This window comes from Oncorhynchus keta, chromosome 5 (assembly GCF_023373465.1).
Source record: "Oncorhynchus keta strain PuntledgeMale-10-30-2019 chromosome 5, Oket_V2, whole genome shotgun sequence".
NCBI lineage: Eukaryota > Metazoa > Chordata > Actinopteri > Salmoniformes > Salmonidae > Oncorhynchus > Oncorhynchus keta.
This window is the reverse complement of record NC_068425.1, coordinates 22,674,136-22,692,129: the sequence shown is the minus strand read 5'-3', so window position 1 is coordinate 22,692,129 and position 17,994 is coordinate 22,674,136. Positions and strand designations below refer to the sequence as shown.

Here is a 17,994-nt window from a genome sequence, read left to right as displayed (position 1 = left end):
CACCTCCAGTGTCATGTTTTGTTTAGAAAGATAGCAGATATTACATAGATGGAATTCCCTAGAAGAATCCGATAGAGCGTTTGTATAAACAGTATGACCACAAAGCGAATACTATCTTTAATAAACTGTGGGTGTAGCATCTGTCCTCTTATAACAGGGATGGAAAATTCTTGTTGAGGCATGTATGTATCTGTATGAGTTGGCACAAACATAATACTGTGCCCTCAGTCAGTGTAATGTCTTGCCTTGACATTTCTCCTACTTTCTGTTGACTGGCAGTTTGTGAGGAACTCAGAAATAGAATTCCTTCAAAATATCTAATTACACAATCCTTTAGGAATTTTGAGGCCTTATTCAGGGCAAGGATTCTGTCTGTCCTTAGAAGGCAATGAATGAAACACACAGACCAAGGAGGTATTCCCATCACGTAGCCCAAATACTGTATATGCTGTTATAGTTAGGGAACAAACTGGGAGTGCTTCTATAAGCTACATTTAAAAACCATTACCTCCCTAATGGAAGAATATGGATGTTTGATGTGCTGTTGGGCTGTGTGTAATGTGTGTACCATTTTATACAGAGAGAAACAGGGAGGCATCTGCTGTCCTTTAGTGCTAATTGCTAGCACATTTGGTCCTAGCCCATGCCAAACCCGTTTTATGGCTGTTAGCATTTTCATGACAACACACAACAAATACAAAACCAAATAAATAAAATTGTAACTAATGTCCAAGAACATTGCATTCATTATAGATCTCCCAATATCAGACACAACTGATAACATGTCTTCTCCATGATTCTCACCTTCTCTCTGCCCTGTTGTTCTTGTTGGCCTGTGGGTGGTCTCTGTATGGCGTAGGCTCTGTGGGCTGGCTGTCGCTGCTGGTGTCAGTCCCCTTGCTGGCCACAGAGTCCAGGGAACTCACAGAGCTACTGATACAGGAGCCGTTGGAGAGCCGCAGACTACCGTCAAAGGTCAGGGAGTCACTGGAGGCTGAAGGGAGGTAGTGGGAACCATGACCTGAGGAGAGTTATTAAATAAAGAGGTTTGTTTTCAGACTGTGACTGCACAGGTTAGGTCTATGTTTTGCATGATACTTTAGGTCAATGCTTTTGGACTGAAACACAAATAGCAGGACAGTGACAAGATTGAGAATCCTGTTCTGAAAAATCTAACTTGTAAGACTTGTTATATGAGGAATCTGGTCAGATAGTTACTATAATGTCTCCCATCTAAGGAAGTGTCACGTTTGACCATAGAGACATTTGAGGGACACCCCTACATAGTGCCACCATAAAGTTGCACCTAACAGACCACAGCTCATTAAAGAGATGCTTTCATCTGCTCCCAGGCCATGGAAAAGCATCTTTGTCATCTTCATTTTCCCCTTTTCATCTGCTCCTGTTATAACCAGGAACACACCAATAAGTCTGCCTCCACATAGTTAGTGTGCACTTACCGTTCATCACATGACCGCTATTAAGAGAAATGTCTGCTCTGCTCGCATAATTAATCTTAGTTGTGTCTGTAAATATATTAGAGATGATTGTTTACCATGAGCCCTGCATCCTTTTCTACAGTATTTCAATAACACTACTACACTGGTAAGGAATCTGTCCACCAATAAAGGCCAACTTTCTCATCCTGTATGCATGACCACCTGCAGGAAGTTAGGACAGTGTTAGATGGCAGGAAATGGCTTGAATGTCTGGCAGACTTGAAAGCCTGTCTGAGTGTGTGTTGGCTGGTTTCTTTTCCACACCTGCAGGGGTCTCGTCCAGGCCCAGGGGATCAGTATCTGTCACAGTCCAGACAGGGGCCACATCTGGACCCCCACTGGGACGCTCTCTCTGCCACAGGCTGGGCAAGGGTCACCACTTTTCATGACTGAGAAACTGGGCTCAGTGGCAGCCATCTTTGCTGGGCTGGGCTCCTGATAAACACAATATGTTTTCATTATCATAATGTGTAAAGGCATAACACATCATTGACATATACAGTAGTTGACATATTTTTCTGCAATATTTTCAAACATGTATTTAGGCCACCGGTGACCAGGCATCTTGGTTACAATGTTATGAAAAGAAGAAGTTATCACCTGGGAAGTAGTGGGTTCTACTTTACGTTTCTTCTTCTGATTCTGCTTATAGGTCCGTGGGTAAACGACTAGTTGTTCACTCCAGCTGGTAAAAGAAAATGACATGGACATGACAGGGATTCAAAATATTTACAGAAAAGATAAATTTACAGAAAAGATAAACATCATATCATCGTGTAATATCAGAGAAGTTAAGTCAGGAGTGATATCATATCATACTGTAATATCAGAGAAGTTAGGTCAGGAGTGATATCATATCATACTGTAATATCAGAGAAGTTAAGTCAGGAGTGATATCATATCATACTGTAATATCAAAGAAGCATTACTGACCCATTGATGATCTCCTTGTTCTCCCCCCGGATAAAGAACTCCTGTTCAGGTGTGATGATGCACAAAGCGTTCCTCTGGCCTGTCTTAGGCTCTGCGTCAATCACCGCTGTACACAGATTCATGTTCACTGTTCCTTGTGGCAGAGTGCTTTTCTAAAGGAATGATCCACAATGTCAATAGTTTTGTCTGACTGGAAATTCTGACTGGAGATTATGATGCTAATCATAGTATCTTTTGTACACCATCTAGAAATATCAAAAAATATGAATAGAAAAATATTTTGGAGGGTTAAAGGACATCATGAACAAGACATTACCCCTTGCAACTGAGTTTTAATACAGGCTATATAGAGTGACATGAAAGAGGGCAGAGGAGGAGATTTCAGAAGATCAGTGAGAGAGGGGGATGTGGAATTAGAGGACAGATTAATCCCAAATCATCTGCTCTGGTACTACACACAACATCTGGCTAAGAGATGCATAGTGAATCCTCTTATAAAACATTAAAGGACAATATACATCAAGACAATATACTGTAGTTAACCTCTATTAATGTTGGATGATCTGGATGCTTAGCTTTTTGGTGTGTGTGTGTGTGTGTGTGTGTGTGTGTGTGTGTGTGTGTGTGTGTGTGTGTGTGTGTGTGTGTGTGTGTGTGTGTGTGTGTGTGTGTGTGTGTGTGTGTGTGTGTGTGTGTGTGTGTGTGTGTGTTCAAATACAGAATCTCTTACCAACTCGTCCAGTGCAAAGCTCATGCTGCCATGTTCATACAGGATGAAGAATCGTCGCTGCCATTTCTGCCATTTAGAGATAGAGTTGTTATGGATAATGTTGCAATAATGCCTCAAATATTGAATAACTTGCAGGTCTATCAGAATATAAATAGTACTACTGATATATTTCTGTACAACCATAGTCCAAGACTAGATAGTTATTTGTCATTCTCTTACCCTTGACCTCTGAATTGGATTGTCAAAGTCTGTCCCCTCAGCAGCCAAGCAGAGCCAGCCTCCATAGATGGGTTTGGCCTGTCAAGCATGGGAACACAAGGAGAAATCAGTTGGGTCTTGACCTGTGAAGGTTCTATCTAATTAAATCGTTTTTCTATGCCATCCAATGGGTCTTGGCTTCATCTGGCAGGGAGCATCAATACTCGTTGATTCATGGTTTTGAATGTCAAAGGAATAACAAACCTATCTTTTTAGGGAATGTCCTTTGTAGGATTAGCCAGTGACCGTTCGTGATTCAGTCTTATTATAGTGATATGCTGCATTTACAAAATGTGTGAACAGATTAAGTTTGTCCATGCAATAGGCCGTAAATAAGAGGCAGGGTAATATTGTTGACATGGAAAAGAGAAGATAAACTGCTCTTTGTGCTCTTTTTGATGTCCCCAAAGACTGGAATGTTCTGACTCTCTGCCAGTTACTCAACTTGCTCAACCTTTTGTCAGAGAGTTTTGTTTCTTGTGTTATGAGTGCTTCTCAACATGAGATAATTCTTTCCTCAAAAGTTCCAACAGACTTGGATATTTATACTTAACCTTCACACCTGAGTCAGATGCTTTAAAACAGGAGCTTACTTAGCTGAGGTTCAATGACCAATGGCTCTAAATTTACAAGGCACACAGAGATGAGCACAAAATAATCAGATAGCAATGGTGTATATGTTTTCTAAAATAATAATAACTTGTTGTGGCCTATGGCACGCTGAGTGCTGACAGATGGGCTGTCAACGGTCTCTTTACAACAGTGTGGGAGGTGTGTGGTGACAAATATTTGACTCATGCATTGGGGCCATTCAGTCAAATTGCTTCATTTTCTACAACAGATAAGTTTGGTTATTACGTTATGTTCATTACATTTCACAAATGAACGTGATACCTGAAACAATATGAAGGAATGTCTCTGTCTGATATAACATTGAGTGCATGCCCATCTGTCATCCCTGTCATCAACATTCAGAAGAGTAATAGCCAAAGTATTAAAACTAATAAAACATAAATATGTTTGTTCACTTACCTGGTCCTTACCATGATCAGTTGGAAGATGCAGCTCCCGAGACTTGAAGCAGTTCTGACATTTACTTTTATAAAAAATGTTCGCTTGGAATTTATGACACGGATTCGCACTCTTTTGTCCTGACATTTTGTCGTATATGGGCTACCACTATGTAAATCTGAAATGCTCCCCAATTCTCTCGTTGCGGTGCAGTTTGTCCGATTCGAACATCTGTCAAATCCTGTGCGCTTTGAGCTCTCCCCTGACCGGTCGAAATCTGGGATGTCCTAGGCAGCTGGGGAGTTGGCTATATAAATCCAAACTAGACTCATGGGTTTACATAATATACCAAACGAATATCCGTGAGGCTAAATCAGTATGATACGTTACATTTGGTATGTATTCATTTGTGGATGTCCATCATCCATTTCGTATTATATGTTATAAATTACAATTCGTATGATCTGTTACAATTCGTATGTTATCTTACAAATTCTAATCCGTACTATATGTTACAAATTGTTGTGGCTAACGTTAGCTAGGTGGCCAATGTTAGCTAGGCTAGGGGTTAGGGTTAGAGGTGACAGATGGGCAGTAGCTCTGTTACAAGTATTTGAAATATGTATTTTGTCATTTGTATTACACTAGGTTGAACTACACTCCAATGTATTTTGTAATAAGATACTTTCGAGAGCTGTAAATTGTATTGTCAAAATACAAAATACCTTTCTATATATATTTTTTTATAGTGGTTTACAATTTTGTTGCCCCCTTTCACCCTGCATTGGTATCGTAAGTCTCATGGCACTATGGTGTGATAAGAGCATCTGCTAAATGAACTAAATATAAATGTATATGTAAAAATGGACAATTGCAAAGCATGCTAAGTATTATTCCAATGAGCTCCACCCCAAAACAAGGTACCTTATTATTACACGGTAATAATACCCAGTATGCTTAGCAGTTTATTTTGGTATGTTCATTTTCACATATAGATTTTGGTCCTTTAGCAGACACTCTTACCCAGAGTGACTTACAGTCATGGCATTCAACTAAGGAAGATAAACAACAACATTTCGACAGTTATAGCATGTAAGAAGTGTCTTTAATGTTATTGTTATTCTGGGCTGGCTAATTACAAATATATTTCTGCATTTTAAAATACAAAATACATGTATTTTAATTAAATACATTTCAAAATAGAAGTATTGTGTGGTTTCATTTGATACAATATTTATGGTATTTTGTGTATTATATTTTGTAATTGTATTTGTACATTTTACCCATCCCTGGTTAAGATTAGGGTTAAGAGTTAGGTTAAAGGGTTAAGGTCAGGGTTAGGAAATGGTTTGTTAACATGTTAAGTTGCAAAGTAGCTCAAATGAAGAAAGTGGTTGCAAAGTTACAAAATAGCTCAAATGCTTGTCTGTGATGAGATTCAAACATGCAACCTTTGGATTGATACAGATGTGTTATATATACCGTGATGAGATTCAAACATGCAACCTTTGGGTTGGTACAGATGTGTTATATATACCGTGATGAGATTCAAACATGCAAACTTTGGGTTGATACAGATGTGTTATATATACCGTGATGAGATTCAAACATGCAACCTTTGGGTTGATACAGATGTGTTATATATACCGTGATGAGATTCAAACATGCAACCTTTGGGTTGATACACATGTGTTATATATACCGTGATGAGATTCAAACATGCAACCTTTGGGTTGATACAGATGTGTTATATATACCGTGATGAGATTCAAACATGCAACCTTTGGGTTGATAAACATTTGTGTTATATATACCGTGATGAGATTCAAACATGCAACCTTTGGGTTGATACACATTTGTGTTATATATACCGTGATGAGATTCAAACATGCAACCTTTGGATTGATACAGATGTGTTATATATACCGTGATGAGATTCAAACATGCAACCTTTGGGTTGATACACATTTGTGTTATATATACCGTGATGAGATTCAAACATGCAACCTTTGGGTTGATACAGATGTGTTATATATACCGTGATGAGATTCAAACATGCAACCTTTGGGTTGATACACATTTGTGTTATATATACCGTGATGAGATTCAAACATGCAACCTTTGGGTTGGTACAGATGTGTTATATATACCGTGATGAGATTCAAACATGCAACCTTTGGGTTGATACAGATGTGTTATATATACCGTGATGAGATTCAAACATGCAACCTTTGGGTTGATACACATTTGTGTTATATATACCGTGATGAGATTCAAACATGCAACCTTTGGGTTGATACAGATGTGTTATATATACCGTGATGAGATTCAAACATGCAACCTTTGGGTTGATACACATTTGTGTTATACATACCCTCCTTTCGTTTTTGCCTTAAGTAACCTTTTTTCTTATGTTTTATTAACACATTATACTAATTTGAGTGTCCTGGATTTTCGTTTACTATGTTATGTCTTGTCTATGAGACCAGCCTGATAAAGCTTCATTTTGCTGCCTTCTACTGACAGATAGCTGAACTGATAATCAGTCTCGTGTAGGTTCACAGTGTATTCACATTTCCTCACCTGATCTCAAGATGCCTCTGTCCTGAAATTGACATCAGCCTTATTTCATAGAAACAATAATGATACTATAGACTGACAGAGGATGCAGGCATTTATTCAAGGCATGGCAGTGGCAGGTTAGATGTGTACATAAAAATGCTTTCAGTTTTGGCACATTCAAAACCACATTTACAAAAACAGTAATTATAATTATTTTGAATCAATGAACTGCATTTATTTAGTTGAAAGCTGATTTCCAATGTACCCATAATGAAGCATACTGTTTTTGTTGTAATCGTATGTGATATACAGTACATAAAACACTCAGAGGTAGTCTCACTGTAATGATGAATGATATGAATTACTGTCATACAACGACAATGTTGGATCAACTCACGTCTGCAATTTTCATGAAGCTTAAAAAACCTTTGGGTAAAAATAAATTAACCAATTTTCTTCCATACAATTCTGAAAGCATCAGATAACAAAAACACATGATATACATTAGCTACATACATTATTTACATAAATTGAAAGCACATATTCTAAAATCTCCTCGTCCTTTCCTGTAGGATGACCAAATATTTCTTATTAAAAAAACTATGCATAATGTCCTTTCTATTGCCATTATGGTATTTTTGTGACCTTGTAATTTTATGCTACAATCTAAATGACACAAATTCTTACTCCAGAGCACGAACACAAAACAATCTGCAAATGCCAAGGTTATGGGTTTAAACCGCTGTGAAAATGCCCAAATGTCAAGGTTATGGGTTTAAACCGCTGTGAAAATGCCCAAATGTCAAGGTTATGGGTTTAAACCGCTGTGAAAATGCCCAAATGTCAAGGTTATGTGTTTAAACCGCTGTGAAAATGCCCAAATGTCAAGGTTATGGGTTTAAACCGCTGTGAAAATGTCAAGGTTATGGGTTTAAACCGCTGTGAAAATGTCAAGGTTATGGTTTAAACCGCTGTGAAAATGTCAAGGTTATGGGTTTAAACCGCTGTGAAAATGTCAAGGTTATGGGTTTAAACCGCTGTGAAAAAAATGTCAAGGTTATGGGTTTAAACCGCTGTGAAAATGCCCAAATGTCAAGGTTATGTGTTTAAACCGCTGTGAAAATGCCCAAATGTCAAGGTTGTGTTTAAACCGCTGTGAAAATGCCCAAATGTCAAGGTTATGTGTTTAAACCGCTGTGAAAATGCCCAAATCATGACTTTTTGAAACAATTTTTTGTTCACTGTTTGTAATTATTAGTGTTGAGTGTTTTTCTAACACAAGTTTTTGGTGTTTGAGTTTTAAACTTCAGGATTTTGTTTTGTACTTCCCTAGAGTGAGATGAACCTGTGGAAACCATTTTTATGTCTCTACATGCAGTTTGAAGGAAGTTGCTAACTAGCGTTAGCTCAATGACTGGGAGTCTATGGTACTTGGCTCGTGAAACTACCTCTAACTTCCTTCATACTGGATGCAGAGACATAAACATGGTATTCACAAGTTCATCTGACTCTGGGGGGTATAAAATAACACTTCACTGTTAGTTACTTCTCAGAATCACACAGTGAAAGTATGATAGCTATCAAATATAGGTTCATCTCGACTTAACAATTCTTCAAGTTAAGAGACAAAATAAGAAAATAGCTTGTGCTCAGAATAGAAATCTAAACATTTCACTTTTGTATCATCTCATTGACTACAGAGTTAAGAAAGACAGCAACACTGGCTATGTTACAGTCTGGTTTTAGATCTAAGCACACATGACATTCATACTACTTCTGCAAAGGGAATCCTACACAAATAGCATGGTTTTATTTATGTGTATACATTTCAGACTTTAAATTCATTCACTGCACACAGAGATTTTTTGTTGGTGTAAGATATCAGTTAGAGTATCTAAAAGACACATGTAAAAATCTAGTATTTTTTCCCAAAAATCTGTACTACTGTAGTAAATGAGGATAGGGTTACAACGTACTAGCTGTGAATACTGGAGACAGAACACACGATACTGAAGAGCTGAAACCAGGTTTGAGGAAGCAGGAAAGAGGAGGTCCCAGTTAATTCCATGTATTGCCTCCTGTTTCCCCTCTACCCTGAGAACTCCTGTCTGTGATACATGTCTGGATCATAGTATTTGGTTACCACCACTCTGTTGGCAAACTTGCGGCCAGTGAGGGCCTGCATGGCTTTCTGACAGTCTGCAGTAGAAACATACTCCACAAAGATCTGAAACAAAAAGAACCATCAACTTCATCAGGATCCAAATAGCAGATACATACATGTTACTTCAACAACAATTCATACTTCATGTGGTGTATTACAGTTTTTTATTTTGTTCAGACCAATTACTTATGTTTAACAACAGTGAAGAGCAGAGTCTCATTCTGTATTGAATAACCTCAGTTCAACCTTTTACCTTGCCACAGCCAGGGACCTCCACTCCTTCGACAGGCCGGGGAATCTCGATGGAGCGCACGCTGCCGTACTTGCAGCACTCCTCACTGATGTCCTCCAGGATCTCCTCGTAGTCCTCGTCTTCCACCAGCTCCTCAGGCATCACCATGTTGAGCAGGCACAGCACCTCCGTGGGCAGCCCAGAGTTCTGAAGTCCCTGCAGCCCAGGCACCTGCAGCGTCACCAGGGTCTCGATGATGGCAGTCTAGGTGGGAGGAAGGAAAACAGCCCAGACAGACGACACATTTAGACTGCTGGTACTCACATTTGTTTCTTGCAATTCAAAATGCACAAGGAACTGCGCTCACCGGATTGGCGTTTTTGGCTCCCACACTTGCTCTCTGGACGATGAGCTTTTTGTCACCCAGTTGCATGCCATTGAGCCCAGCCACCGCCTGACAAACATACACAGAAACTTTTCAAATATGGAATAGAACCTTAAAAACAAGATTAATTTGACACCAAAAAATGATAAACCATAACCATGAGAAAGCATAGCATTTGCTCATCCTTACCTGATCAGTCGCACTGATGTCAACATATTCACAAAAGGCATAACCTTTGGAAAGTGACGTGGCACTGTCCTTGACAAGGTTGAAAGCTTTGAGTGGTCCGAATGATGTCAAGAGCTCCTTCACCTGCATAAGAGATGAAGACAAGCAGAGGCATAAGCAGGGTAATATGAATCCACCACATATTCTACTGAATTAATTCTAAGCCTCCATTTAATAGTCATGAGGAGAGAAATCATACCAAGGTGAATGGCCTGGAGAAGTGCAATAAATGACATGGTCAAAGAAAACAAAATATTTGTATCTTGTATTTAAAAAATAAAAAATTGTAGAACGTTTATTAGTTTCAGTGTGATGAGATTAAGATTGCTTAATTACATTGTTTGTTAATAATTTGTATATGCATAAACGGCTGATGTTTTACAGATTAACTCAAATATTTAAGTATGACATATACTAAATCCACAATAATCCAGGAAACTACATAAGAGATTTTTGAAAGAGCCCTGAATGACTGATTTTCTGTATGACAAAACATTAGACAGAACTGGATTAACAGACTTTGTGTAATGTATTTCATTTTATTCATATTTTACCAGAAATTGATTTACTTAACAATAAAAGTTATTAAACAGTAATAACACAACTTGTGCTGAAAATTGTGCACTATAAAATTATAAAACTTCCAATGAAAATGATGAACCCATCATCAAAGTAAACTGATTGGCTATCACTTCATCTACAAAATGCACTTGTTTCATGACAGTACATCATGTTAACACAGTCTTAACTTTATTTTTAAGGCTGAGAACCACCCCAAAACCTAACATTAATTGGGTATCTGTTTATTTTATCCCACCCGTAACTAATTTAGTCCTTAACGCGTTTCAAAAGAGTGATGGGAGAGAGAGAAAGAGGAGCCAGGAAGGGAACCTGCTGGCTAGGAGTGTATCCGTGGGAGGAACGGAATGTCTTACTTGCCTTGTGTTACATGTTGGCATGGCAGCAGTAGATCAGTACTACTGAACAAATTATGAGCGCAGACTTAACGATCTTACAGGCCCCTAGCTGGGGACAAAGTGGGGGAACAAAAATGAAAGAGCTGTGAGTATCAAAGCAGTAGCAGTGACTGCAAGAGTAAAAAATAATAAGAAAATAAACACCAAGGTACAATCAGGGTACTGTTTAGAAAGAAAATCAGGAGGAATGGAAAGTTAGAATCCAATTCATTTAGTGCACAACAACATTGCAGAACTATGCCGTTTCCCAATCTCTCTGGAACTTGGAGTGAAGATGTAGCACAGTCAGGGCGTAATATGTTTAGTGTGAGGAATCATGGAATACGGTTGTTGGCAACCATTTGACTTAACCAGGAATTCTACTCAAGCCTGCATATTGTGATATCTAGGACATGTTACCTCGCTCCATCTTATGAACTGGACTTTGCTTACCTTTGTCAAATAAGCATGGTTAAAATGAGAAATTAGCAGACAGCTGAACAGTTACACTTTTCACTCACTGGAGTACTGATAATCAAGCCTATTAACCCACCAATTCATATACTTATAGCTCCTGCTAGCAGGTGGTCACGCATTTATCCCATTCAAAAGTATGTTTTCATGGGACCATTAGTGACTATAAACTACTTATCTGATAGAGATACTATTGTTATCTCTGAAATCAAGTGAATGAGATTGAAACTGGGTTGATGATTATGCATAAATAATATGTGTAAATACTAATTCACAATTTAGTTCAGTCATGAAATCACTAGCTGAGTTTTTATTCAAACACATCAGAGCGATTCATGGAGTGAAAAACAATGTGTTCACATTAACTAATGCTAATAAATAATGCTAATGAAATGTAATCTCATGATTGCTAACAGAAGTGTAACAACAAACTGCATAAAAGGAGGAGTTACTGGCATCTTCACAAATATCAGACATAAATAATACATTCATATTTGATTTCCATACAACACTGGTCAAATTGTAGACACAATGAAAACAGGACCTGAAAAAATGAATTTTAAGAAAATTATAATTGAAGGTCAATTATTCAATGTTTTTCAAACAGCAACTTCTCCTTTGGGTAGGGTGTACATTGTGCTTAGCACAAAAGCACTCTCACACCTGCAGGGTGTGACTGAAGCAAATGCTGTCAGTGCTGAATGTGTTAGTTCCTATAAGTATCTCTACACTACTAAATGCCTGCCATGGACTTATGGCCAGGGAAAGAGCGTCAGTTAGTTAAGATACTGTCTACTTTAGGCCAAATGTTATTCCCATTGTTACTCCCTAGTATGTTTTATTCACGTGTGCCTATAAGCTTTATTTAGCTCACTGTATCTCAACCAGTGGAGGCTGTTGAGGGGAAGACGGCTCATAATAATGGCCAGAATGGAGCAAATGGAATGGCATCAAACACCTGGATCCCATTCCACTGATTCCGCTCCAGTCATTACCACAAGCCCGTTCTCCCCAATTACGGTGCCACCAACCTCCTGTGGCCTCAACATGGTTATAAGTTTAAAGGACAAAGGTCACTTCTCCCCCACCCAACCAGAACAGAATACTGTAAGTTTGTCACTTCAGTGACCAGTTCAAGAAAGTAATACAAATGAGGGTAAGGTATGCTTGTGTTGTCAATGTGAAATGACTGTTTGAGTGAAGTACCTGATCATCATTGAGATAGTTGGGTAGGCCTCCAATAAACAGTTTATGTGGGGAGTCTGGTACCACTGTGGACACGACACCTACAGAGACAAAAACAACAATAAACACGTTCAACTGCAATATACCTGTACTGTAGCTGATATCTACTGGTGCTATGAATGTGAACTACATAACTAAGAAAACATGTTGCCACTGTACAAACCTGGGACATGAAAAGCAGGTTGCTCTGAAATGCCAGGTAGGGGCCGGTAGTCATGTGGTCGTCTTATCTTCAATGACTGACCTTGGAAAATGATTCCATCGAAAGCCATGGCCTGTGTGGTCTCATCGACAGACCGGAACTGGAGAGGAAGATGCCAAACAGGGAGTTAGACAGTTTAAGTAAGTTATGCAAGGCAACTAATGTTACACACCAACATATACAGAAGAGAGAGAACACAAGGCAACCTACCTCTAGGAATGCAAAGTTTTTATCCTGATTTATCTGCACAGCAAGCACAGGGATGCTAGGGGCTTGCGATAGGCCTGCAAGCCTCATTTGGGCATTGAAGAATTCTGCCATGGACTCCTAAAAACAGAAATAAATCAAGGAAAAAATATCAGCTGAAACCCATACAGTAACTGCAAAAATACAGTGAAATACGATGTTGTCACTTCAATGTGCAAGACAACGTAAGTCCTCTGGGAAGTTTACCTCTGTTACACCAAAGGGAATATTGCCAACATAGAGACGTCGAGCCTGCCGAGTCATCTGACTGCCAACTATGGGCACTTGGGTGGGTGTTACTGCCAACCCACTCATGGCAGATGATGCCAGCAGGGCTATTGTGGGTATCTGCCCAGCCACTGAAGGGAAAAGTAGAGAGTAAGAGAAACTTCACACAACCTTAGTAACTGGCACTGTTCTGGACAATTAATTCTTACATGTATGAACTTAACAGGAAATAAATAAAACAGGGGAACATTACAGTAGGATATTAGCCACAGGCAAAGAGAAGCTGACAGATACCTTGCATAGCTTTGTACTGCAATGGTGTGATGTGTTCAAAGCCAGGGGGAGGCACATCCCAGTATCTGCAGGTCCTTTTCCTCCTTGTTCTTCGTGGAGAATAGCTGAGTAAACGGAATACATGTTGGCTCATTGTTGGCAAAGGTAACACTGAAAAGGCAATACCTTAGTATACCTGACATGCTGCTTTCTGTCAGTGAGTGGCTCCAGGTACTGTACCAGGGGCTAAATACTCACCTGTGCTTCTTGTGATCCCGGGAGGTGCTCCTCTGCTCCCGGCTCTTCCTGTCTCTACTGCGGCTTCGCTTCTCTCGGCTCCGGTTGCCCCGGTCTTTGCTCCAGCTGCGATGTTTCTCACTGCCGCTCCTCTTCTTGTGTCTCTCCTTCTCTCTCTCTATGTCGGTGGGAAGAGAAAGGATGGAACATAAGCCAAGCTTTTGGTAGCTATATACAATCATGTTTCAGCATCATTAAGCACAATGGGTCACTATAATACACCAGACATACCTAACATGCAGAGAGGGGTTGTAATAAGCTAGTATGAACTCTTGAATAAACTTAATTTGATCGGGGTAAAATACACAGAAGCTGCTTCCAGCTATGTGAATAGATTTGACAGAAATGAGTTCATAACATTCCAGTGGGATGCTTATTATGGACCAAGATATAGCTAACCTACCTGCAAGCTGACCAAGCAAACAAAATTGATCAGTCAGTCTGGGATAGCTAGCTTGCTTATCTTGGTAACTAGCTAGCTAACTAGCTGGCTAGTGCAATAGATCAGTGAGTGCATCTAGATATCTGGTGCAGCTATAGTTAGCTAGTTAACTAACTATCAATTTAGCTAGGTAACGTTAGATAAGCTAATTCACTCGAACTATAGCCATGCCATGTTTGCTAATCAATAAATTAAGTGGCTAATGGTTAAATTAGCTAGCTAGTCAAATAAGCTACATCTGCATACAGCATGACTAGCTCTTCTAGCAAAGCTATCTAGCTAACTTGACAACTAGCTACATAACCACAGCAATGCATGCTAGTTAGCTAGCTAAAGGCTTCTAGATAGTTTGAACCATTGCAACACATCCAAAATTGAAGGCTGAAATCAAATGGGAATCACCCTGTCGGTTTCACTCAGCTGTTTTTCGAATTCCTCAAAATCAGCCATGATTAACCGATGATATTCTGTATCTGTCGGACTGCCTTGACGGACCAGACTTTCCAGAGTCCAGCTAGCTGTAATGGCACAGTACTGTAGTAGACGGCTCCATGGCAAACTGCTTGCGCTACCCATTCCACAGAGTGATAGAACATAGCTACCCAGATGAGAGAGTAGCCAAACATTCCAACAGTGTGCAGATCAGGGAATACCATAGAAACGACGCGCAAGGGGGAGCGTTCAAGAGCAAGTACACTTTGTACGTAGAGCAATCACACTTGTAATCGTAATCAATATCAGAAACTGAATGCCACGTGAGGATGAATTAGTATAAAGATGAGAAGAAAGTAACATGTTTTCTCTACAACACTTATAATAAAGTTTATTTGATACAGGTTGGAGATGGAGACATTGGGTCAACATTTGGGATAGAATAAAACAGCTCAAAGAAGCTGTGAAGCTGACAAAACAGTGCATGTGTGTGTGTGTGTGTGCAGGGCTGGACTGCACATCTGGGCCGATGTGCCATGAGACTTAGAGAAAATCTTGCAGTTTTAAAGCATTTTAAAAAAACTATTCTATATATTTTGCCATGGCTAATGACATGGCAATGATGAAAATAATCATGGCCTCTAAACCATCAAGCTGCATACTGGACCCTATTCCATCTAAACTACTGAAAGAGCTGCTTCTTGTGCTTGGCCCTCCTATGTTGAACATAATAAACGGCTCTCTATCCACCGGATGAGTACCAAACTCACTAAAAGTGGCAGTAATATAGCCTCTCTTGAAAAAGCCAAACCTTGACTCTATATCGAATCTTCCATTCCTCTCAAAATAAAATTCAAAATCACCACATTCTTTTGGAGAGATTGGAAACCCAAATTTGTCTACACGGACATGTTCTGGCCTGGTTTAGATCTTATCTGTCGGAAAGATATCAGTTTGTCTCTGTGAATGGTTTGTCCTCTGACAAATCAACTGTACATTTCGGTGTTCCTCAAGGTTCCGTTTTAGGACCACTATTGTTTTCACTGTATATTTTACCTCTTGGGGATGTCATTCGAAAACATAATGTTAACTTTCACTACTATGCGGATGACACACAGCTGTACATTTCAATGAAACATGGTGAAGCCCCAAAATTGCCCTCGCTAGAAGCACGTGTTTCAGACATAAGGAAGTGGATAGCTGCAAACTTTCTACTTTTAAACTCGGACAAAACAGAGATGCTTGTTCTAGGTCCCAAGAGATCTTCTGTTGAATCTGACAATTAATCGTAATGGTTGTAAAGTCATCTCAAATAAAACTGTGAAGGACCTCGGCGTTACTCTGGACCCTGATCTCTCTTTTGAAGAACATATCAATACTGTTTCAAGGACAGCTTTTTTCCATCTACGTAACATTGCAAAAATCAGTCAAAAAATGAGGCAGAAAAATGTATCCATGCTTTTGTCACTTCTAGGTTAGACTACTGCAATCCTCTACTTTCCGGCTACCCGGATAAAGCACTAAATAAACTTCAGTTAGTGCTAAATACGGCTGCTAGAATCCTGACTAGAACCAAAAAAATGTGATCATATTACTCCAGTGCTAGCCTCCCTACACTGGCTTCCCGTCAAGGCAAGGGCTGATTTCAAGGTTTTACTGCTAACCTACAAAGCATTACATGGGCTTGCTCCTACCTATCTCTCTGATTTGGTCCTGCCGTACATACCTACACATACAAGGTCACAAGACGCAGGCCTCCTAATTGTCCCTAGAATTTCTAAGCAAACAGCTGGAGGCAGGGCTTTCTCCTATAGAGCTCAATTTTTATGGAATGGTCTGCCTACCCATGTAAGAGACGCAAACTCGGTCTCAACCTTTAAGTCTTTACTGAAGACTCATCTCTTCAGTGGGTCATATGATTGAGTGTAGTCTAGCCCAGGAGTGGGAAGGTGAACGGAAAGGCTCTGGAGCAACGTACCGCCCTTGCTGTCTCTGCCTGGCCGGTTCCCCTCTTTCCACTGGGATTCTCTGCCTCTAACCCTATTACAGGGGCTGAGTCACTGGCTTACTGGGGCTCTTTCATACCGTCCCTAGGAGGGGTGCGTCACTTGAGTGGGTTGATTCACTGATGTGATCTTCCTGTCTGGGTTGGCGCCCCCCCTCGGGTTGTGCCGTGGCGGAGATCTTTGTGGGCTATACTCAGCCTTGTCTCAGGATGGTAAGTTGGTGGTTGAAGATATCCCTCTAGTGGTGTGGGGGCTGTGCTTTGGCAACGTGGGTGGGGTTATATCCTTCCTGTTTGGCCCGGGGGTGTCCTCAGATGGGGCCACAGTGTCTCCTGACCCCTCCTGTCTCAGCCTCCAGTATTTATGCTGCAGTAGTTTATGTGTCGGGGGGCTAGGGTCAGTTTGTTATATCTGGAGTACTTCTCCTGTCCTATTCGGTGTCCTGTGTGAATTTAAGTGTGCTCTCTCTAATTCTCTCTTTCTCTCTTTCTTTCTCTCTCTCTCTCGGAGGACCTGAGCCTTAGGACCATGCCTCAGGACTACCTGACATGATGACTCCTTGCTGTCCCCAGTCCACCTGGCCGTGCTGCTGCTCCAGTTTCAACTGTTCTGCCTTATTATTATTTGACCATGCTGGTCATTTATGAACATTTGAACATCTTGGCCATGTTCTGTTATAATCTCCACCCGGCACAGCCAGAAGAGGACTGGCCACCCCACATAGCCTGGTTCCTCTCTAGGTTTCTTCCTAGGTTTTGGCCTTTCTAGGGAGTTTTTCGTAGCCACCGTGCTTCTACACCTGCATTGCTTGCTGTTTGGGGTTTTAGGCTGGGTTTCTGTACAGCACTTTGAGATATCAGCTGATGTACGAAGGGCTATATAAATACATTTGAATTGATTTGATGTTAGTTTGCTATCTGGGGGCCCTCAACCGATGTGTTCATAATATGCTATCTGGGGGGCCTGACCTCCAGGCTGCTCTCAACACCCCAAAATAAAATAATAATATTAACCTTTCTTTTGGGGGGAGGGGAGGGTTGGAGTCCCCTGGAGGTCGGGGCCCCATGGCACATGCCCTGCGTACCCATTCGGTAAGCCGGCCCTTTGTGTGTATGTGTCTGTCTTTCTGTCTGTGTGTGTGTGTAGGCTATACATGCTCACTGTGTGTGTGTGTAGGCTATGCATGCTCAC

At 40.3% G+C, this 17,994-nt stretch overlaps 2 protein-coding genes and 1 long non-coding RNA gene across 8 annotated transcripts; all 3 read right to left on the bottom strand.

Moving 5' to 3' along the window:
* Positions 1-844: 844 nt before the first annotated feature.
* On the bottom strand, positions 845-4,707 carry LOC127930059 (myosin phosphatase Rho-interacting protein-like). Of its 2 annotated transcripts, none has more exons than XM_052519145.1 (7): positions 4,453-4,707; positions 3,382-3,459; positions 3,163-3,228; positions 2,433-2,584; positions 2,100-2,184; positions 1,764-1,934; positions 845-994 (listed from the first exon to the last, which is right to left on the bottom strand). In XM_052519145.1, exons 1-6 carry the CDS (start codon positions 4,576-4,578, stop codon positions 1,803-1,805), a joined length of 639 nt encoding a protein of 212 aa, XP_052375105.1. In that variant the 5' UTR covers positions 4,579-4,707; the 3' UTR covers positions 845-994; positions 1,764-1,802. The 2 variants fall into 2 exon arrangements, with proteins under 2 accessions (XP_052375105.1, XP_052375104.1); XM_052519144.1 differs by having other exon boundaries at positions 875-1,021.
* A 1,291-nt stretch (positions 4,708-5,998) lies between these two features.
* Positions 5,999-6,787, bottom strand: LOC127930061 (uncharacterized). Of its 5 annotated transcripts, XR_008136635.1 has the most exons (6): positions 6,718-6,766; positions 6,606-6,660; positions 6,439-6,493; positions 6,327-6,381; positions 6,158-6,212; positions 6,000-6,102 (listed from the first exon to the last, which is right to left on the bottom strand). It is a non-coding gene; the product is annotated as an uncharacterized LOC127930061 (long non-coding RNA). The 5 variants fall into 5 exon arrangements; XR_008136631.1 differs by lacking the exon at positions 6,327-6,381; XR_008136633.1 differs by lacking the exons at positions 6,158-6,212; positions 6,327-6,381 and having other exon boundaries at positions 5,999-6,102.
* Positions 6,788-8,781: 1,994 nt separating this feature from the next.
* On the bottom strand, positions 8,782-17,891 carry LOC118365638 (splicing factor U2AF 65 kDa subunit-like). The gene is made up of 11 exons (XM_052518319.1): positions 17,888-17,891; positions 13,885-14,041; positions 13,648-13,751; positions 13,333-13,484; positions 13,090-13,206; positions 12,841-12,979; positions 12,639-12,718; positions 9,964-10,086; positions 9,757-9,843; positions 9,411-9,653; positions 8,782-9,220 (listed from the first exon to the last, which is right to left on the bottom strand). The coding sequence occupies exons 1-11, from the start codon at positions 17,889-17,891 to the stop codon at positions 9,083-9,085; spliced, it is 1,344 nt and encodes a 447-aa protein (XP_052374279.1). The 3' UTR covers positions 8,782-9,082.
* Positions 17,892-17,994: the final 103 nt, after the last annotated feature.

Excerpts from the sequence above, each read along its gene's own strand:
- LOC127930059 (XM_052519145.1), bottom strand. The coding sequence starts at position 4,578 with ATGTCAGGACAAAAGAGTGCGAATCCGTGTCATAAATTCCAAGCGAAC. Across the intron at positions 3,460-4,452 it reads CTGATCATGGTAAGGACCAG|GCCAAACCCATCTATGGAGG; the intron begins GTAAGTGAACAA and ends CATGCTTGACAG. Across the intron at positions 2,585-3,162 it reads GCTTTGCACTGGACGAGTTG|AAAAGCACTCTGCCACAAGG; the intron begins GTAAGAGATTCT and ends TCATTCCTTTAG.
- LOC118365638 (XM_052518319.1), bottom strand. Across the intron at positions 12,980-13,089 it reads AAAACTTTGCATTCCTAGAG|TTCCGGTCTGTCGATGAGAC; the intron begins GTAGGTTGCCTT and ends CTTCCTCTCCAG. Across the intron at positions 12,719-12,840 it reads ACCTGCTTTTCATGTCCCAG|GTGTCGTGTCCACAGTGGTA; the intron begins GTTTGTACAGTG and ends TTGTCTCTGTAG.